Source organism: Leuresthes tenuis, unplaced genomic scaffold, assembly GCF_036924035.1.
Source record: "Leuresthes tenuis unplaced genomic scaffold, fLeuTen1.0.hap1 SCAF_13, whole genome shotgun sequence".
NCBI classification, from domain to species: Eukaryota; Metazoa; Chordata; class Actinopteri; order Atheriniformes; family Atherinopsidae; genus Leuresthes; species Leuresthes tenuis.
In genome coordinates, this window is record NW_027325367.1 from 20,670,481 (window position 1) to 20,688,126 (window position 17,646).

Here is a 17,646-nt window from a genome sequence, read left to right on the forward strand (position 1 = left end):
TCGGGGTCTTGTTCACGAGTGAGGGACGAATGGAGCGGGAGATTGACGGGCGGATCGGTGCGGCGTCTGCAGTGTTGCAGGCTCTGCACCAACCCGTCGTTGTAAAGAAGGAGCTGAGCCAGAAGGTGAAGCTCTCTATTTACTGGTCAATCTACGTTCCCATCCTCACCTATGGTCACGAGTTGTGGGTGGTGACCGAAAGAACAAGATCATGAATAAAAGCGGCCGAAATGGGCTTCCTCCGCAGGGTGTCTGGGCTCTCCTTTAGAGATAGGGTGAGAAGCTCAGTCATCTGGGAGGGGCTCGGAGTAGAACCGCTGCTCCTCCGCATTGAGAGGAGTCAGATGAGGTGGCTCGGGCATCTGGTTAGGATGCTCCCTGGACGCCTCCCTGGGGAGGTGCTCCGGGCACGTCCCACTGGGAGGAGACCCCGGGGAAGACCCAGGACACGTTGGAGAGACTGTCTCTCGGCTGGCCTGGGAACGCCTCGGGGTCCCCCCGGAAGAGCTGGAGGAAGTGGCCGGGGACAGGGACGTCTGGGTTTCTCTGCTCAAGCTGCTGCCCCCGCGACCCGGGGCATTGTAAATTTTTTTTTACATTTCACTTTCTTTCTTACATACTTTTTCATTTCTCTCTGTACCTCTCTAGTACCTCCATTTTTTTTAGTATTTAGCAAAGTCCATAAGAGCCAGTACAGATCAAAGGCCCACGCTGTCCCATAAAGCCAGATCAAAGCCTGATGTGAGCACAACGTTGCCATAACTTCTCATAAGCTGACTGAGCAGCTAGTCAGGCCTCAGCTGGATGAATGTGTCTTGCTGCTACAGCAGTGTTTCCCACAGAATTTTAGGAGACTGTGGTGGGAGAGTCTCTGACCCTCGGGTGTTTTAATGTGTGTGTACGTTTTTAAGTACACATTTAAGTGAATTTTGAGACCTTGGAAGTAAATTGCTGTATATGAACATACGCTGACAAATAAGAACTTACAAAGGCATATCAGAAGTATTTTAAATTTGATTCAGAATAAAACAATACCAAAAACTAACTCACTCACTCGAACAAACAATCTTTTGAACAGACAATATTTTTGGACAGGCTATTTACAAACTATTTACACACTCTGCGCCTAGGTGCTGAACATTTCATTTTTCTTGGCTTTTCAAAGAACAGTTACAGAGCTCTGACATAACTGGGTCCATTGGCTGTGTCCTTTAATGGAGATCCTCAAGCAGGCAGTGAGGTGTTCCCCCCCTGAAGCTGATTACGGAGGTCTGATTTCACCTAGAAATTAAGATGTGTGCGTGTGTTGGGGTTGTGCCAAAATGAGCAAAGTACAATAAAATAGGGCCTAGCTCAACACTGTGTGGAAAGGAAAAAGAAAACAAAAGTCTTGACTATCTTATCTACAAAAGTGTCAAAAAGAAATGGAAATACATTGGTGGCAACAACCCATAACTTATTGGAGTAACAATCATCTCTGAGTGTGTAAATGTACAGGGTACCCCAGCTATAACCTCAGTACCACTTCCCCACCACAAACCTTAATGGACAAAGTCAGAGAGAGAGCCAGAGCAAAAAGAGAGAGAGACTTTAAATAGCGTCCTCCATCTCTGATTGGCTGAAATGGCTGTGTGGACAAAGGGAGGAGAGAGCAAGAGAGAGACACACCTGCATACATCTCTCTACATGTACACATCACTGTGTTAGTGTTGTGATTCTCTGAATCCTCAGATCTTTCTCTGAGGTTGTAAAAATGTTGCTACTTTATAGCTCATCAGAAAACATAATTTATCTATTCCTTCATTCCTACTGTGTTTTGCCCTGAACTCTGCCGATGGAGATGCTGAGAAAATAGAGCACATATAGTTTTCAAAATGTGCTCATAAATGGGTCTTAAAACTGAAAAGATTATAGTAAAGTAAAAAAAAATCTTCTTGGATTACATGAAATTAAATCAGTTGGCTTCCTATATCAGAAATACACCCACAGTGTTGGGTGCAGAAGTTAAGTTGCTTTCTTGAACCCAAAATGACACAGCAGTGTTTTGGTTTTCATCTTTCACTTGTTAGTGGTGCAGCTAGTGTTTATTTTCCACTTAATTGTCACAGTATTTGCACCAGATTAGTATTTAATAAGCCAAATGTATTATAATGAACTTAATCAAAGTGGAAATGCTGTGTAGAATACACACCAGCAGCAGATGTATTTCACTTTCTTCATCATCGGGTTCATATTATTGTTTGTTTGAAACTAAAAGTACCAGGCAACGCCCCCACTGAGATAAACAGCTACCCGTTTCTTTGCCTTTGTTTCCTCTCCTTTACTTTGTGAACTTTAGCTTGGAATTTTCCAGACACCCACCAAAACACCCATCCTAACATGCGTGTAAACATACACACACACACGCTCTCGCTCTCTGAAAGAGCTGGGAAGAAACATTTTTGTTCATCCTTTAGCTCCAGCTGTGGCAAGGTTTCCTTAGTTCATCTTTACCAAATTGTATCGCCATGCCATCTTTTAGATACCCACATCAGCTGATTTTGTTTTCTACCAAAAAGATAGGGGGAAAAAAAGAGCAAAAAAAGGGGGGGGGACAGATGTCACTGCACTGCTCCAAGGCAACACTTAAACTCTCTCTCTGAGCTGACAGCTCATAAGACCTATTGTCAAACAGGAAGAGACAACAACAAATCTCAGAGGATAATAGACTCGTAATCTGGCGCAGTAAGATAATACTGGTATGGACGCAGGATGAAAAATTAAACTGACATTGACCTTTTCTTTGTCTCCTTTGTTAATAAATGATATTAAAAAAAGTCAGAGTGAAGGTACATGTGATGTCTGAGTCAGCAGACGGCTGTGTTGCAAGTTAGTGTATTGACAAGATGTCTTACTTATACAAGAGAAGCCAACAGCATCAGCAGCAGCTAAAATTCCTTTAAAATGAGAAGCTTTGCCATAGTCTATACTTGTACTCGTCTTTTATTTAATGTCAAAAGTTTTTGTTTTACAGAAGCCTGTTTTTGAGATGATAGCTAATGACTCATGTAGCTTTGAAAACGTTCCTTTGCTTTAAAAGGGGAATTCATAGCAAAGGAGAAGCCTCTCTCCCTGAGATCTACAATGATCAGCTTTGTTTTGAAGAGGTGTGGTTTTATTTAACATGCAACTATTGTATGCAGCTCTTTGGTTTGGTTTGTTGGTTTGTTGGTCAGTGACCATGTTTGACCAAGACCACATGCTTGTGGTCATCGCATGGCAGGTCTGTCACAATGTTTTTAAGTCATCAGTAATCATCAGATGTCTTTGGCAGGATGCTGATGGATGCAGTAGAAAGTAGAAACAACTTGTTCCACCTTTCTCTTAGTAAAGCCTACTGTTGCGTACAGTTGTACTGAGCCATTGGGTGGAAGGTTAGTAGGTTAAGAAGGGACCTCAGGATTTTCTGACCTGGCACAGTTACTCATCCGGAGTAGGGATTTCTGTTGGCACTCCTCTCCTCGGTTTAGGGGTACTGTAGCTATTGCTTATAATAGCGCAGGATTCACCCAGGGAATATTTAAAAGCAATCTCATCAGAGTTAGTGAAGACCTGCACCCACTGTGCTTTCAGCCTAGCCTGCATGGAGCTCTGGAGTTGCAAGCTTGACGTGATAAAGATAAGGCAAAGAGCAGTCATGATGAAGACATCACACAGACTGACAGCTTGTAACCATTGGCTTTAGTCCTCAAATCCTAACCGTCTGCCAGGAATTTCTGCATACTCGTATTTCACCTTGAGGAATTCAAGCCAGTGGCAGGTGCAGACAGAAAAGGCCATGCTCACCAGTGAGTGCAGTCATCCCAAAGAAGTCCATATGTTATATGGACAGATTACGTTATGCTTTTTAAAAAAAAATTTGGGCTGCATTAAAAATTCAGCTACTTCTTTGCATAACGTAAAATACAGATATGGTCAACATTTGTCATATGAACAAATAAGCTTAAGTAAGTGCACCCTATAAAACTTCCACTGCTGCTTCTTTTCCACGAAATGTCCCACGTCTGGTTGTGCTTCGCCCATGTGATAATGAGAGGAGAAGTTCCCCAACTGACCCGTATTTAAACTTTGTGTTTAAATAGCCCAGGCCTGTTCCAGTGTTTATTGGAGGCCTGTTAGAAACATGATGCCCTATGAATCCGTGTGTTACTGCTGAAGCCAATGTGTCTCAGAACATAGCTGATAATCCTCCAATCTCTTATTAACACTGTTTGCAATGTAACATTGGTCTTTACATTTGACCACTGATAAAGACTGAAAACATTGTTCGTATATCTACTTTTACCTATTTTTAAAGATTTAAAGTATATTGGAGAAAGCACTGGAAAAGTGTCCACTTTGACGCACATTTTTTATCTCAGTGCAAATACTACATATATAGTGCAGTGTTTTCTGCCTAATTTGTCTCATAGTTTCCTTTGGATGGAAGCTCTGGTAGCCTGGGCCTATTTCACGCTAACTCGAGCCTCTAATTGTGTGCAGCGTTCCAGCAAGACACTAATCAGGGTGAGGCAGACCCAGTGGCTCCGATTGTTGACATTAATTGTCCTTGCTCCGACACAAGGTCCTTGAAATGTTTACCTGCCTGTGTGTTAACAGTTAACTGTCACCCTCAACCCCCCAGCATACAAAGACTGTCTTGTAGGAAAACCGAGCCACAGAGACAAGTCATATCCATTTAATCGCAAAAACTGTCCCCCACAGTTTTCTTTCTTTATTGTATGACTAAAAATATCTATGGTGCTTTTGTTGTTTTTGGAAGTTTAAGCAGATCAGTCTTGCAGAATTGTTCAATTAGCTTGAGGAAAAATGTGATTATTTCTCTCACAAACCGTAACTATCATCCTGTACAAGGCCAAACTGCGCAGTGTTGAACGCTGTAAACCAGCCCCTCAGCATCCTCAATTCCCAGCTGCTTCTCTGTTTCTTTCCTGTCACCACAGTGCTGAGTGAGTGGTTGGCGGTCTCTGTTTATCTTATTAATTAGCCCAGTGATCCAGAAACACTCTCCCTCTGGTAAATATAATAACACTGGAGCGTTCCTCACAACCAGAGGAGAGAGAAAATAAGAAGGCAAGAAGAATCAAGGAAAGGAGGAGAGAGGAGTAAGGGATAGAAAGTTGGACAGAGAGACGGGGTCTGCAGTTGAAGTTTGCATTAAAGGCATAGTGAGTAAAACTGATCAGAGTCATGGAGGAAACCCGACACAGTGGGTTGTCATCTTGCAAAATTTAGAGCCTCATCAGTCAACACTAGCTCTCTGTTGCTCATCATCTTCCTTGTACTTTACACCCTAATTTCTTTTCAGTTTCACAAGCTGTGAGGGTAATTCATCTTTAATTTGTCTTTAGTTTATAGACTACAAGCAGATTAAACTAGAAGTCCCAGGCACAGAGATGAACTCAGCTTTCAAGTTCAGCATCAGTTTTATGGGAACAGGATGAATTATTACTCTTGACTAGATGGATCCTTGATTTATCTCGTTTTATGTCATTTAGAAGTCCTCGGGTATGCTGCACATCTTTCAGGCCTATCTGAAATAAATTCAGAAGGCGCACCACTGACCAAAATTCAAAATAGACCTTTAGCAGACAAATAGATATGACTCAGAGCGCTGTTATGAATCGGTTCCAAGTATTTGCAATAACACCACTCCTCCATTTTGGGCCATATCTCTGTCCTGAGGTCTGCAGTTCAAGGCCATACATGGAAAGCCAAGAGACACCAAGTAGAATTACATTAGCAATACAAAATTTTCCCCTGGCTATTAGTTCACAAAAGGGCAAGAAAATGTGGTTCTCATTAGCCATTTTAAGTTTAAGCAAGGTTAAAGGTTATTGTTCAAATTGAAGCGAGAAACAAAAGGGAATGATTGAATATGCATGAGGAACAAAGACAAGTTTCCTTAAAATATACTTAAAATTATATTTTTATCAAGTATCACTTGTACAATCTGCAAAATGATGTCCTGGTTACGTCTGTGTGTGCTTGTGCTCTCTAAACCTGACATCTGGCCGTCCTGTGAAACTTTAAAAGGAATTTACCGCCCTCTTACAGCTCACCCCTGCAGAGTAAAATTCCTCATCAATAGCTATATAGATTTTTGCTTTCCATTACTGATAATTATAACATTCTGTAGATTTACTTTGATGGCAAACATTTTTGATCTGTGGTCTGCAATTGATCTGATTGGCTGCAAAAAAAAGGTGACGTGCTGACACCTCTTTTCCTCCTTTGTTGTCAGATGATCATATTTAGGACACTTTCTTTTCAGTGGAGATGTGGATTTAATCTGTTGTGCGCAAAGCAAAAAAGTTCTAGAATCCTTTTACCTTTTAGTTAAGGCAAATGAAGCAGACTTTCTATCTTAACAAATGCCTTTTCTGGTAGAACTAATCCAGCTGTTGTGGCCTCTGTCTGAAGGCGACAACGACACAGACCCCGGCTTCAACTTTATGCTTTTTTAAAGTTTTTTAACTTGGTTGTCTTTTAAACATAGCTATATGTCTAGCTTCACCTGAATGAAAGGCAATTGAATCTGATCAAGTAAAAGGGCTTTTTGCAGCTAAAAAGATTTTTTTTTTTTTTTTTTTTTTTTTTAGGTTGATCCATCCTATATTGTCACTCCTTTCACAGTAATTTTGTCTAATAGATACATTTCTCTCTCCCCTTAACCATTTATCTAAGATCAGTTGTCTCCTTCAGCCTTGCTATGATCAAGTGGCAATATCTGAGTCTCCCACTTCCTCTCCTCCCTTCCTTCTTTCCACTCTGGGCGTTTTTCTGCTCCCGGCATACCAGATGCTCCCCCACTGCTCCCAGGAGGAGCTGACGAGAAATCCAGATAAATCTCGAGCAGGCGAAGGCCTTGTGTGTATGTTATGTGTATGTTTGGGTCGACCTACCGTGTCAGGAGGTCTTACTACGGACAGCAATACATTAGAAAACAAAGTTTCATAGTGCATTCCTCATTTAGGTTCATGGTTTTAGGCTCAGATCAGCTTCACAAATATTGTTGTGAACATTTGATGCTTTATTTGGGTTCAAGCTGATACCCTTTTCAGATTAGGTTTGGGTTCAATCTGTCAGGATTCGTTTGAGCCAGGCAGGACTTTTCAGATCTGAGTCAGCCTCTAAAGTAAATGTTTACCACTTTGGTACATCAGAGTTGTCTGTGTGTAACACGTGTATATTAAAAACACACGGCATGTAAGCTTGTCTGTCACATCAAAAAGGAGCATGCTATTATGATGAGTTCAGTGGAAAGTGCTTTTGACAGCTATGTCAGCTTTAATGTTTTCTATGGTCTAGAACCAAGGGTGTGTGTTTGTGCTGGAAAAAAAGATAAAACTTCAGATCACAAAGACAATATGTCAACTCTTTCTCAAAAGTCTGGTTTTGATTGGTTGTTGCTTTGACTTTAAAATGTAAACCTGATTTATCTCCCTCTTTTTTTGTTTTTTTCTCAGCCCTGCGAGGCCCTTTCGATTCCCCAAAAGGTAAGACCTGCCAAAATCTGCTTCTACTCTGTTGATGGTCTGGATTGCAAAGCACTCCTCCTCCTCTCCCCTTTATTTCTGTCACCCATCCATCACTGCTCTTGCGGAACCATCATTCCTCAGTAGTGAGTCATGAGAGTTATGGAGGGGAGTTGTGAGTCTCTCTGTACCTGGCCTCAAGTAACCAGGAACTTGGATCCCCTCATCTGTCCATTACACAACAGTAAAAACCCCAGCTTTAAGGAGGGTTTAGGAGAAAAATCACGTGTCACAAGCCCTACATCTGGATGGGTGGAGATAGATTCAGTAACACAGCAAAACCCCGAAAGCATGATTTGTAATCAAGCAAATGCCTTAAACATAGCCAAGATGGAGGCTTTAACTAATCCTCTTTGTTTCCTTCCCCTGTCTCTTGCTTTTCATCTAAGTGTAACCATTCTTGAAATGTTCATTCTTTTACTTTATAAAACCTAGCTGTAGTTACCTGACTTTATTTTTTTGGTGACTACTTTGATCTTTCATCTCTGCCTCTATCACTTCACATTTAAATGGAGACTTGCAGTATGCTCTATACAATCTTCTCTTTTGGTGAGATAGTCTATTCGTAGATATGGTTTTGTCATTAGTGTTTTCATTAAAAATTAAAGTCTCCATCTTGTCTCCATCTCCAGCTATGCTGAGCTAATAGCTGATTGGCCAGTAGTTGTGCTTGGCGTGTGCACAGTACTCATTGTGGTTTGCGCCCTAGTGGGCATCCTGGTGCCTGACCTGCCTGATTTCTCTGACCCACTGCTGGTGAGTACAGCCCCATGAAGCTCTGTTTTAGAAATATATATAATACCTGGTCTGCTCTAATCTAAACATGGAGAATGGTCTGTAAATTGAAAAAAAAATGTTGAGAATGTTAGTTTATAGGCGGATAATTTTCCTATGTACCAGTACTGTCACAGCATTAGTTCCATTTGTTTTTCCTGGGTTATTGAGGAGGGGTGGTATGTTTTTGTGTTAGTGTTGACAACACGACTCATTCACTGTGAATGACATCCAGATGGAGATATTTATGCACTGATGAAGACAAAAACGTTCTTAAAATTTCAAAGCTTGTTTTGCTTATTGCTCTTTTCCCTTTTCCTAAAAGGGTTTCGAGCCACGGGGAACTGCTATTGGCCAGCGATTGGTCACATGGAACAATATGGTGAAGAACACGGGCTATAAAGCCACACTGGCCAACTACCCCTTCAAATATGCCGATGAGCAAGCCAAAAAGTAATCTCACAAACACTCTTACATTATTTAGATAAGATAGCATCCTAAATTGAGCTTAAGACTCAGTTTATAAACTTTAGATTACAGAAACGGAGGTCACTTTATTTCACAGTCAGTGGCTTTTCTTTTGCAGGAGACAGTAAATTAAAGGGTGAGTTCACATTTGTAGTTTGTCTGGACTAAAACAAAAATTTTAGTCCCGGTTAGATATCCCAGTCACACTGACATTGGCTTTTTTAAATTTGATTACTTTTAAAAAACATATCAACAGATGAAAAGCCAACTGTATGAGGGGTGAAATGATGAACTCCCTGAAACACTTTTTTTTCATTTGAGCCCAGTAAATCCTTGTATTGTCTGTTTGGTATATGCCTGTGCCATCAGGAACAAAAAATGTATTGATTCAGTACATAGGAAGTCAGTTTTGTGTTCATAATGTTGCTGAACCAAGTTCTTACTGCCTGAAACAGCATCAGATCATAACGCTGCTCCACAGGCTTGTAGAGATGGCACTAGGCATAATGGATGCTGCGTTTCATCTGCCGCTCTTCGCACCGAGATATGCCCATCGCTCTCGAACAGGTTAAATCTGGACTCATTAGACCACGTGACCTCTTTCTATTGCTTCAAAGTGAAATGGTTTTCTTGAGGCTACACAGGTGTTTAGGCACAGTACATCAAGTTCTCTTAGCGTTGCGGCTGTGGTTAATGAGTTTCACTATTAAACATTGCCCTCAGGTCGTCTGTTGATTCTCTTTTAGAGTACACGATTAGAGTACACCAAACATTCAAGTGACCTCTGTTCTAAATCGTTGAAGTCTTCACAATATACACTCCTGAAAGATGTAGGTTTACCACTATCCCTCCAGGTTTTAATGCTGTGTTTGACTGTTCTTAACCCAATTTTAGACAAGCTGTGTATTTTCATCTTATGTTGTTGTCATCTTTGTTTTGTCACCTCTAAATTTATATATAATGTATAATACATTATAGCACAATTCAAAAGGTCTGCAAAAGGATATTAATATACTTACTATACACTAAGTAAAATATATAATGTATGTGTAAACTTACACACTTCCCTCCTGCTCTGATTTTTTTTCAAGCTCTGCTCAGATCTGTTGGAACCAAAATCTTCCTATCCTGGAGTTTAGGTGTTTGTACAAATTTGTTAAACCAGAGCCCTGGAACATTCCACTGGAAGTTGTTATTTGCTGCACGGTTGATAAACAAGTAAATACGTGTTTCTTATGATGAGGAAAATATTTATCCAGTGTATGGCTGTTTAAATTTGGCCTTGAATGCAACCCCACATCAGGGTTGGAGGCTGAGGTGGTGATTGGAGTCGGTTGGGGGTGGAGTCAGGGTTGAAGAATATCGTTGACAGATGTGCTAAAAAGTCTGAATCCTCTTGTGAAAGAAAAGAGGAACAAAGAAGAGACTTGTCCACCTACCATGTCGTCCTCTGTAGTCAGAGGGAGATTCTTCACTAATCAAGAACCGAATGTTTGCCGACTATCTACGTATATATCTGCATGACTGCACTCGCTCTGTTCTCATGCTTACCTCTAAATTCCTGCTAATATCTTATTCCTTAAATTTTACTTAAATTTTACTGTCTGTACATATAATCAAAGAGCTTTGCTTCACCAGGTTCATGTATATTCATAACTACTAATAAACAACGCTTTATTAACTTTAAACTGTTGCACTGTCTAAACAAACTGAGAACAAAATCACGTCAGTCACTTAATGACACTGAGAGAACAGTAGCTCTCTGAATCAGTTTCTCTCAGAGGAATGTATCCTCCATCCATGTGGTTAGCTCCACTCTGCTGATGAGATAATGGATCTTGTCTCTGTCTCGCATTGTCTCTGTAGCTGCCTTTATCTGCTTGTCTGTCTCACTCCATGTGTCTGTCTTCAGATGTAATTATGTACTTATGTGCATACACCATACAGGAGCCCTCTACTTCTTTCAGCAAGTGTCCTTGCATCATCCCTTTGCCTCTGTCTGACAGCCACCTGATTACTCTGTCTTCCGGTTTTTAGCTGAGACGTGGCCCCAAAAAAGGAGGATAAGGGAGAATAAAAAAATCTCAGGGCCATAGGTCAGCTACCATAATAATTATTATTATTATAATGACAATAGTATACTAACTAATTTTGGAGAGAAGAGCAGTTACTTCTACTTATTTGATTACCGTGCTTCGAATGCACTTCCTTCATTTTGTGTCACGCTGACTCTTCAGTCTTAATCACGTGTTCTCTTTGTTTTATGACTTATAAAATCATCCATCTTATTTGGTTTTCTCCTTTTGGCGATGGATTGTTTATGACAGCAGCAGTCCCTTTCCTCTGAGAGTATTCCCTTTACCTTGGGAGGCAGCTGGATTCTTGTGATATCCAATTCTGATCATGAGAGAATCCATCTTTCCAGACTGTGCATTTGTGGTTGTGGCGTGTGTCTTATAGTGGTAGATAAAGATGTGTATCAGGTGTATTTTTTATTGATGGAGGGACAGTACATCACTGAATGCTTTCCTTGATGGAAAATATATTTTCATTCTTCTGACTGGTTTCTGTAAGGGTTTTACTTTTCCCTACTGGCTTCATTTCACTGATCTGATTGGTTGATAGATGATAGATCTTGATAGATGATGCTACACAGGTGGTTTATCTATAATAATCTCTGAAAAAAAGAGTAAATTACCATCTTCCAAAAGACGTCTTAATCAGAATCAGAATCAGAAATATTTATTGTCAATCAAGCATTACAACATTACATTGCACGCAGATTGAAATGGTGTTTATCCAACTCCAGTGTGTGAAGAAACATAACCGGCTTTAGGTGAGGTTGAGGCACTCAGTTATTTGACGCAGGTTCTAAGTAGACAGCTGTATTGAAAGCTAATTTTGTTTTAATTACTCTTTCCAACTCTCTTAAGCTTTAGTGTCTAACACAGCACAAACTTGTAAAGTAAGGAATGAACACAATGTGAATTTGTATTTGTTTTCTAGTCACCAGGAACCCAGATGGCCGGAGGACCACTTTGACAGAGAAAAACGTCAAGCTGAGTGGGACTTCAGTAAAGAGTTCTTCTGTGATGTGCCAGGTAAAATTCTGAATACAGGATACAGGGAGCATTGAAAAAAGACCTTGTCCAATTTCAAGCAGAAGAGGATGCCGGGCAAACAAGTATAACTCAGTAAAAAACTGTCCAAAGCATCACAATGAAAAGCTGTAATAAAACAAAATATTTGACGGTCAGCTTTTCCAGATTTGTATTAATCCAACAGAGATTGTTTCCTTTTTAAGTTATAAGAATCTCTTCTTTCAGGTGCAAGTTACTCTAGACTGGTGTTCACATCAGCTGAAGGGAAAAATCTGTGGAATATTCAAGCCATCAAATCAATGTGCAGTCAGGACAATATAAGAGTAAGTACATGGAATACCACAGTCTCTCATAGACCATACCAATGATGATGGGGTTGTCCCATCATTAATTCCCTCTGAATTTTTTTTCCATTTTTTTCCACTGTGTATTTATAATTCTCTCTGCTCCAGGTGCGTTCCCACCGTGACTTCTGGAGTCTTTGTCAGCGCACCAATGACGCCTCCTGTTGCCCAAGCTGGACACTCGGTAACTACATTGCTGTCCTCGCCAACCGATCATCCTGTCAGAAAATCACAGAACGCGATGTATCTCACACTCTCAAGATCCTCCGCTCATGTGCCAAGTATTACCACAATGGTACACTGGGACCTGACTGCTGGGACATGACCCTGCGACGGAAAGACCAGCTGAAGTGTGCCAGTGTGCCCAGGAAGTGCACAAAGTACAATGCTGTCTACCAGATCCTTCACTTCCTAGTGGACAAAGATTTTTTGAGTCCCAAGAGCCTGGAGCATCCCCCTCCGATGCTCAAGTATAGCATGCTCTTCTCTCCCACAGAAAAAGGAGAGTCTATGATGAAAATTTACTTGGACAATTTCGAGAACTGGAACTCCTCAGATGGCATCACCACAGTCACAGGGATTGAGTTTGGCATCAAACACGACCTCTTTCAGGACTACCTCCTCACTGACACAGTGTACCCAGCCATAGCCATTGTGATTGTACTGCTGGTCATGTGTGTCTATACACGGTCAGTTTTCATCACTCTAATGACAATAATCGCCATCATCAGTTCATTGATTGTGTCCTACTTCCTTTATCGAATGGTCTTCAACTTTGAGTTTTTCCCCTTCATGAACCTCACAGCCCTCATTATCCTCGTAGGCATCGGTGCAGATGACGCTTTCGTGCTTTGTGATGTATGGAACTACACTAAGTATGATAAGCCGCATGCTGAGTTGGCAGAGACAGTCGGCATGACCCTGCAACATGTTGCCCTTTCCATGTTTGTCACCAGCTTCACCACCGCTGCAGCTTTTTATGCCAACTATGTCAGCAACATTACAGCCATACGCTGCTTTGGAGTCTACGCTGGCACTGCCATTTTGGTTAACTATATTCTAATGGTGACATGGCTGCCTGCTGTGGTGGTGCTACATGAACGCTACCTGCCCAACGTATTAATATGTTCCAAGCCTCGACACCATCAAAGAAACTTCTGCACTCAGATGTTCTGGGCTGGTCTTTGCCAGAAGGCCAACAAATGCCTGTTCATAGTCTCTGAGGCATCAAGAATCTTCTTTGAGAAAGTCCTGCCCTGTATTGTCATCAAGCTGCGCTACCTCTGGCTCCTCTGGTTCCTTGCCATCACAGTTTGTGGGGCATATGTAGTTTGTGTAAACCCAAAGATGAAGCTGCCATCCCTGGAGTTGGCAGAGTTCCAGGTGTTCCGGTCTTCTCACCCTTTCGAGCGCTATGATGCAGAGTACAAAAAACTATTTATGTTTGAAAGAGTACATCATGGTGAGGACCTCCACATGCCTATAACAATCATTTGGGGGGTTACCCCCGTGGATAACGGAGACCTCCTGAACCCCAAAAACAAGGGAAAGCTGATGCTGGATAATACCTTCAACATAGCCAGTCCAGCATCTCAACTGTGGATCCTCAACTTCTGCCAGAAGCTGAGGAACCAGAGTTTTGTCTTTCAGTCAGATGAGCAGGACTTCACAAGCTGCTTTATTGAGACATTCAAACAGGTCAGTACCATTTCTCTATTATATACAGAGTAAACCGTTATGTGTTACCTGCCATAATCAGCTTTATCTTATGTGATTTTTAACAGTGGATGGAGAACCAGGACTGTGAAGATGCCTCAGTCTACCCCTGCTGCAGTCAGTCCACTTTCCCATATAAGCAGGATGTATTTGAGTTGTGCATCAAGCGAGCCATTATGGAGCTGGATCGGAGTACAAGCTACCATCTGGACAGCAAGACCCCTGGACCTCGATTTGACATCAATGACACCATCAGAGCTATAGTTTTAGAGTTCCAGAGTACATACCTCTTCACACTGGCCTATGAGAAGATGTTTCAATTCTACCGTGAGGTAAGGCCTGTGCTACTTAACATATTAGGTTTAATTGCGTAAACTTGTCCAGACCTGCAGACAGTCTCTTATTGAGATTAATCAAACTTGTGATTATGTTTTAGGTGGATGCCTGGATCACAGAGGAGCTGCGCTATGCCCCTGCAGGCCTTAGCCATGGCTGGTTTGTCAGCAACCTGGAGTTCTACGACCTCCAGGACAGTCTGTCTGATGGCACTCTGGTTGCCATGGCATTGTCCGTGGCTGTTGCTTTCAGCGTCATGCTGCTAACCACCTGGAATGTCATCATCAGCCTGTACGCCATCCTGTCAATTGCTGGGACCATATTTGTGACAGTCGGGTCGCTGGTGCTTCTTGGCTGGGAGCTGAACGTCTTGGAATCTGTTACCATATCTGTTGCGGTGGGACTGTCGGTGGACTTCGCCGTCCACTATGGCGTAGCCTACAGACTTGCTCCAGAACCCGATCGCGAGGGGAAGGTGATTTTTTCCCTTAGTCGAATTGGCTCTGCTATTGCAATGGCAGCACTGACCACCTTCGTTGCTGGGGCGATGATGATGCCATCAACTGTACTAGCCTACACGCAGCTAGGTACCTTTATGATGTTGATCATGTGCATTAGTTGGGCCTTTGCCACTTTCTTCTTTCAGTGCATGTGCCGCTGTCTGGGGCCGCAGGGCACCTGTGGCCAGATACCGCTGCCCAAAAAGCTGCAGTGTCAGGCCTTCACCAAAGCCACATCCACAAGCCCCCCACCTCCAGAGAAGAGCTCTGCCCTGGGGAAATATCAGCTGGATACCCGGGGTGGGGAGGTGGAGCACTATGAGCTGGAACCGCTTGCCTCCAGTCAGAAAGCTCAAGAAAAACCACGAGAAGTGCGCGAGTTGTGTACTCAGCTCTATAATGGAATACCTCCTCACCACCACCACACTGCACCTTTTTCACACATCCACTATAAGAGTGCTGACAGTGGCAGAACTGGCCCAGAGAATGGGCTTGTAGCTACTCTGAGCACACCATCCAGGTGTCAATACTCTCAAAACCCTACCTGTACATGTGGGGATCTTCCTCCTCACCTGCTACAGCAGTGGACCCCTCACTCCTGTGCTCAGCCTCCTCAGGACTCCCTTTCCTGTCCCCCCACCCCACAGTTCCTCAACCTATCAGGAAACAGCCCAGGCAAACAAAACACAGCCCTAGTACCTACAAACCAGGACTCAGTCTACGCTCACATGGAGTGCCGTATGCATTATGTCCACTGCCCCCTCACACATTTCCATCACTGCTCCCAGGGAAGAGTAGTGAATCCCCGTCAAGGACCTTCTCACACCTGCCTTCTCAGGAAATATGGTGTCCAGTCTGCAAACCTGCAGGCCGGTTCAGTCAGAGAACAGAGATCTACAACACCAGCCTCAAACCAGGACACAGGCCCAGCTCCAGGACTTGGTTCTGAGTCTGTCGGAGGTGAGGACATTCATAGCCATGGAATTAGCATTTCCAGTCCCGACCATTGCCAAAATATGAGTACCGGGGCCCTGACACAACCTCAAAATTGTTGCCCCTCCCCCTCGCCACACACAGCCTATCATGAAAGACAGAGGAGGAAGGACAGTGGTCATTTCTGTAGTGAAAATCCTGCATCCACCACGATCCCAGAAACAGTGACGCATACTGATGCTTGTTGTAAAAGCCCTGGCAACCTGGAGAGGCTTGAAAGTATTTCCATTACACGGGAGGAAAGTGTCAAAAAATGCAAGCAGAACTCGAAAAGAGAGCGGGCGTCCTCTGCCTCCCCAAAGAAACTCTATTGCTTTAACAGGACGTTGAAAGTGAAGTGCAATTCAGCTTCAGAGTTTGTGTCAAAAAATGATGCCAGCATGCCTGCTATCCTCGTAAACACTAATCCCTCCTCTGAAACTGTGTGCTGACGATAGATTGACATTTTAATGAAAACTCAATCCAGAACAAATGGTAAATGTCCAAAACATATAAAATGTCTCAATCTCTGTGCAATGTACAAGGTGTGAGTTGGGTTTGTTGACCAAAGGCCTTTGTGTTTCACGAAAAAAGCACGAGCCAACTATGACTATTTTGTTTTATACTCACGAGTTCTTCACATACCAGTTATACTTTTATTTCTGACAGTGAACCACACAGTTGATGAACTGCGAGAAGTGATTGGCTTTTAAAAAAGCCATATGTTGAAGATACAGCAGCAATTTGCACCACCATTACATTGTGCAGTGTATAAACTGTGTGTACTTATCAATATATGCCTTCAGATAGGCTCACCAATACAGCGTGTCACATTTCACAAGCTGATTTTTAAAAATCAAAAAGAAAAAAAAGTTGTTGCCTGTTTTTTTTGTATTCAAGGGAGTTCGTATAAAAGTTTCAGTGTGCTCTTGTGCTCAAGTCCCCACATGCTTCAGATAAAAGTTGTACTGTATGATTACAATGTCTTCTTTTATCGTTGTTGTCCTGCTTCTGTGTGCGTTCACATCACGTAATTCACGTTCAGACCTTAAAACGAAAACTTTCCCTTCAAAGAAAAGAGTTTAGCTCCATCAGACAGTAACATAGATCAGTTTCTTAGTAATATCAACCTTCCAAAATTACAAACCGAACAGGCAATGGCTCTGGATTCACCTCTTTCAATAGGAGATCTCCATGAAGCCCTTCAACATATGCCTAGTAACAAAGCCCCGGGACCAGATGGTTTTCCAGCAGAGTTCTACAAAGAATTTTGGACTGTTTTGGCACCTGCATTTCACAAAATGGTATTACAAGTTAAGCAGAATGGCAGAGTATCCCCACACATGAACTCTGCTAACATTATCTTGCTACAGAAACCAGGAAAAGACCCCATACTTCCATCCAGCTACCGCCCAATATCTCTAATAAATGCAGACCTCAAAATAATTTGTAAAGCCCTTGCCAAAAGAATGGAAAAAATAACTCCACTTATAATACATCCTGACCAGACAGGTTTTATAAAGGGTAGACACTCATCCACTAACACTCGCAGGCTAATTAATCTCATAGACTATTCTAACATCAACAACCTGGAAACCACAATAGTCTCTCTAGATGCAGAAAAAGCATTTGATCGAGTGAACTGGAAATTTTTATTCGCAGCATTAAACAAATTTGGGTTTGGGTCACACTTCATCAACTGGATAAGGATATTATATAGCTCCCCAAATGCGTGTGTCAGGACAAATGATCAAACCTCTCCAAGCTTCAGTCTGCAGAGGTACAAGACAGGGTTGCCCACTTTCTCCCTCACTTTTTACTATTTTCATCGAACCTTTAGCAGCTGCTATCAGACAAG

The 17,646-nt window shown here is 42.3% G+C and overlaps 1 protein-coding gene across 3 annotated transcripts in view; it reads left to right on the forward strand.

The window, feature by feature from the left end:
* disp1 (dispatched homolog 1 (Drosophila)) overlaps positions 1-16,782 on the forward strand; it is a 40,412-nt gene extending 23,630 nt beyond the window's left edge. For all 3 annotated transcript variants that reach the window (XM_072362541.1, XM_072362540.1, XM_072362542.1), the window contains exons 3-10: positions 7,509-7,538; positions 8,210-8,333; positions 8,677-8,804; positions 11,826-11,920; positions 12,146-12,243; positions 12,373-13,962; positions 14,049-14,312; positions 14,417-16,782. In XM_072362541.1, the coding sequence (XP_072218642.1) occupies positions 7,509-7,538; positions 8,210-8,333; positions 8,677-8,804; positions 11,826-11,920; positions 12,146-12,243; positions 12,373-13,962; positions 14,049-14,312; positions 14,417-16,240 (4,153 nt within the window). In that variant the 3' untranslated portion in view covers positions 16,241-16,782. The remainder of the gene's footprint in view (positions 1-7,508; positions 7,539-8,209; positions 8,334-8,676; positions 8,805-11,825; positions 11,921-12,145; positions 12,244-12,372; positions 13,963-14,048; positions 14,313-14,416) is intronic.
* Positions 16,783-17,646: the final 864 nt, after the last annotated feature.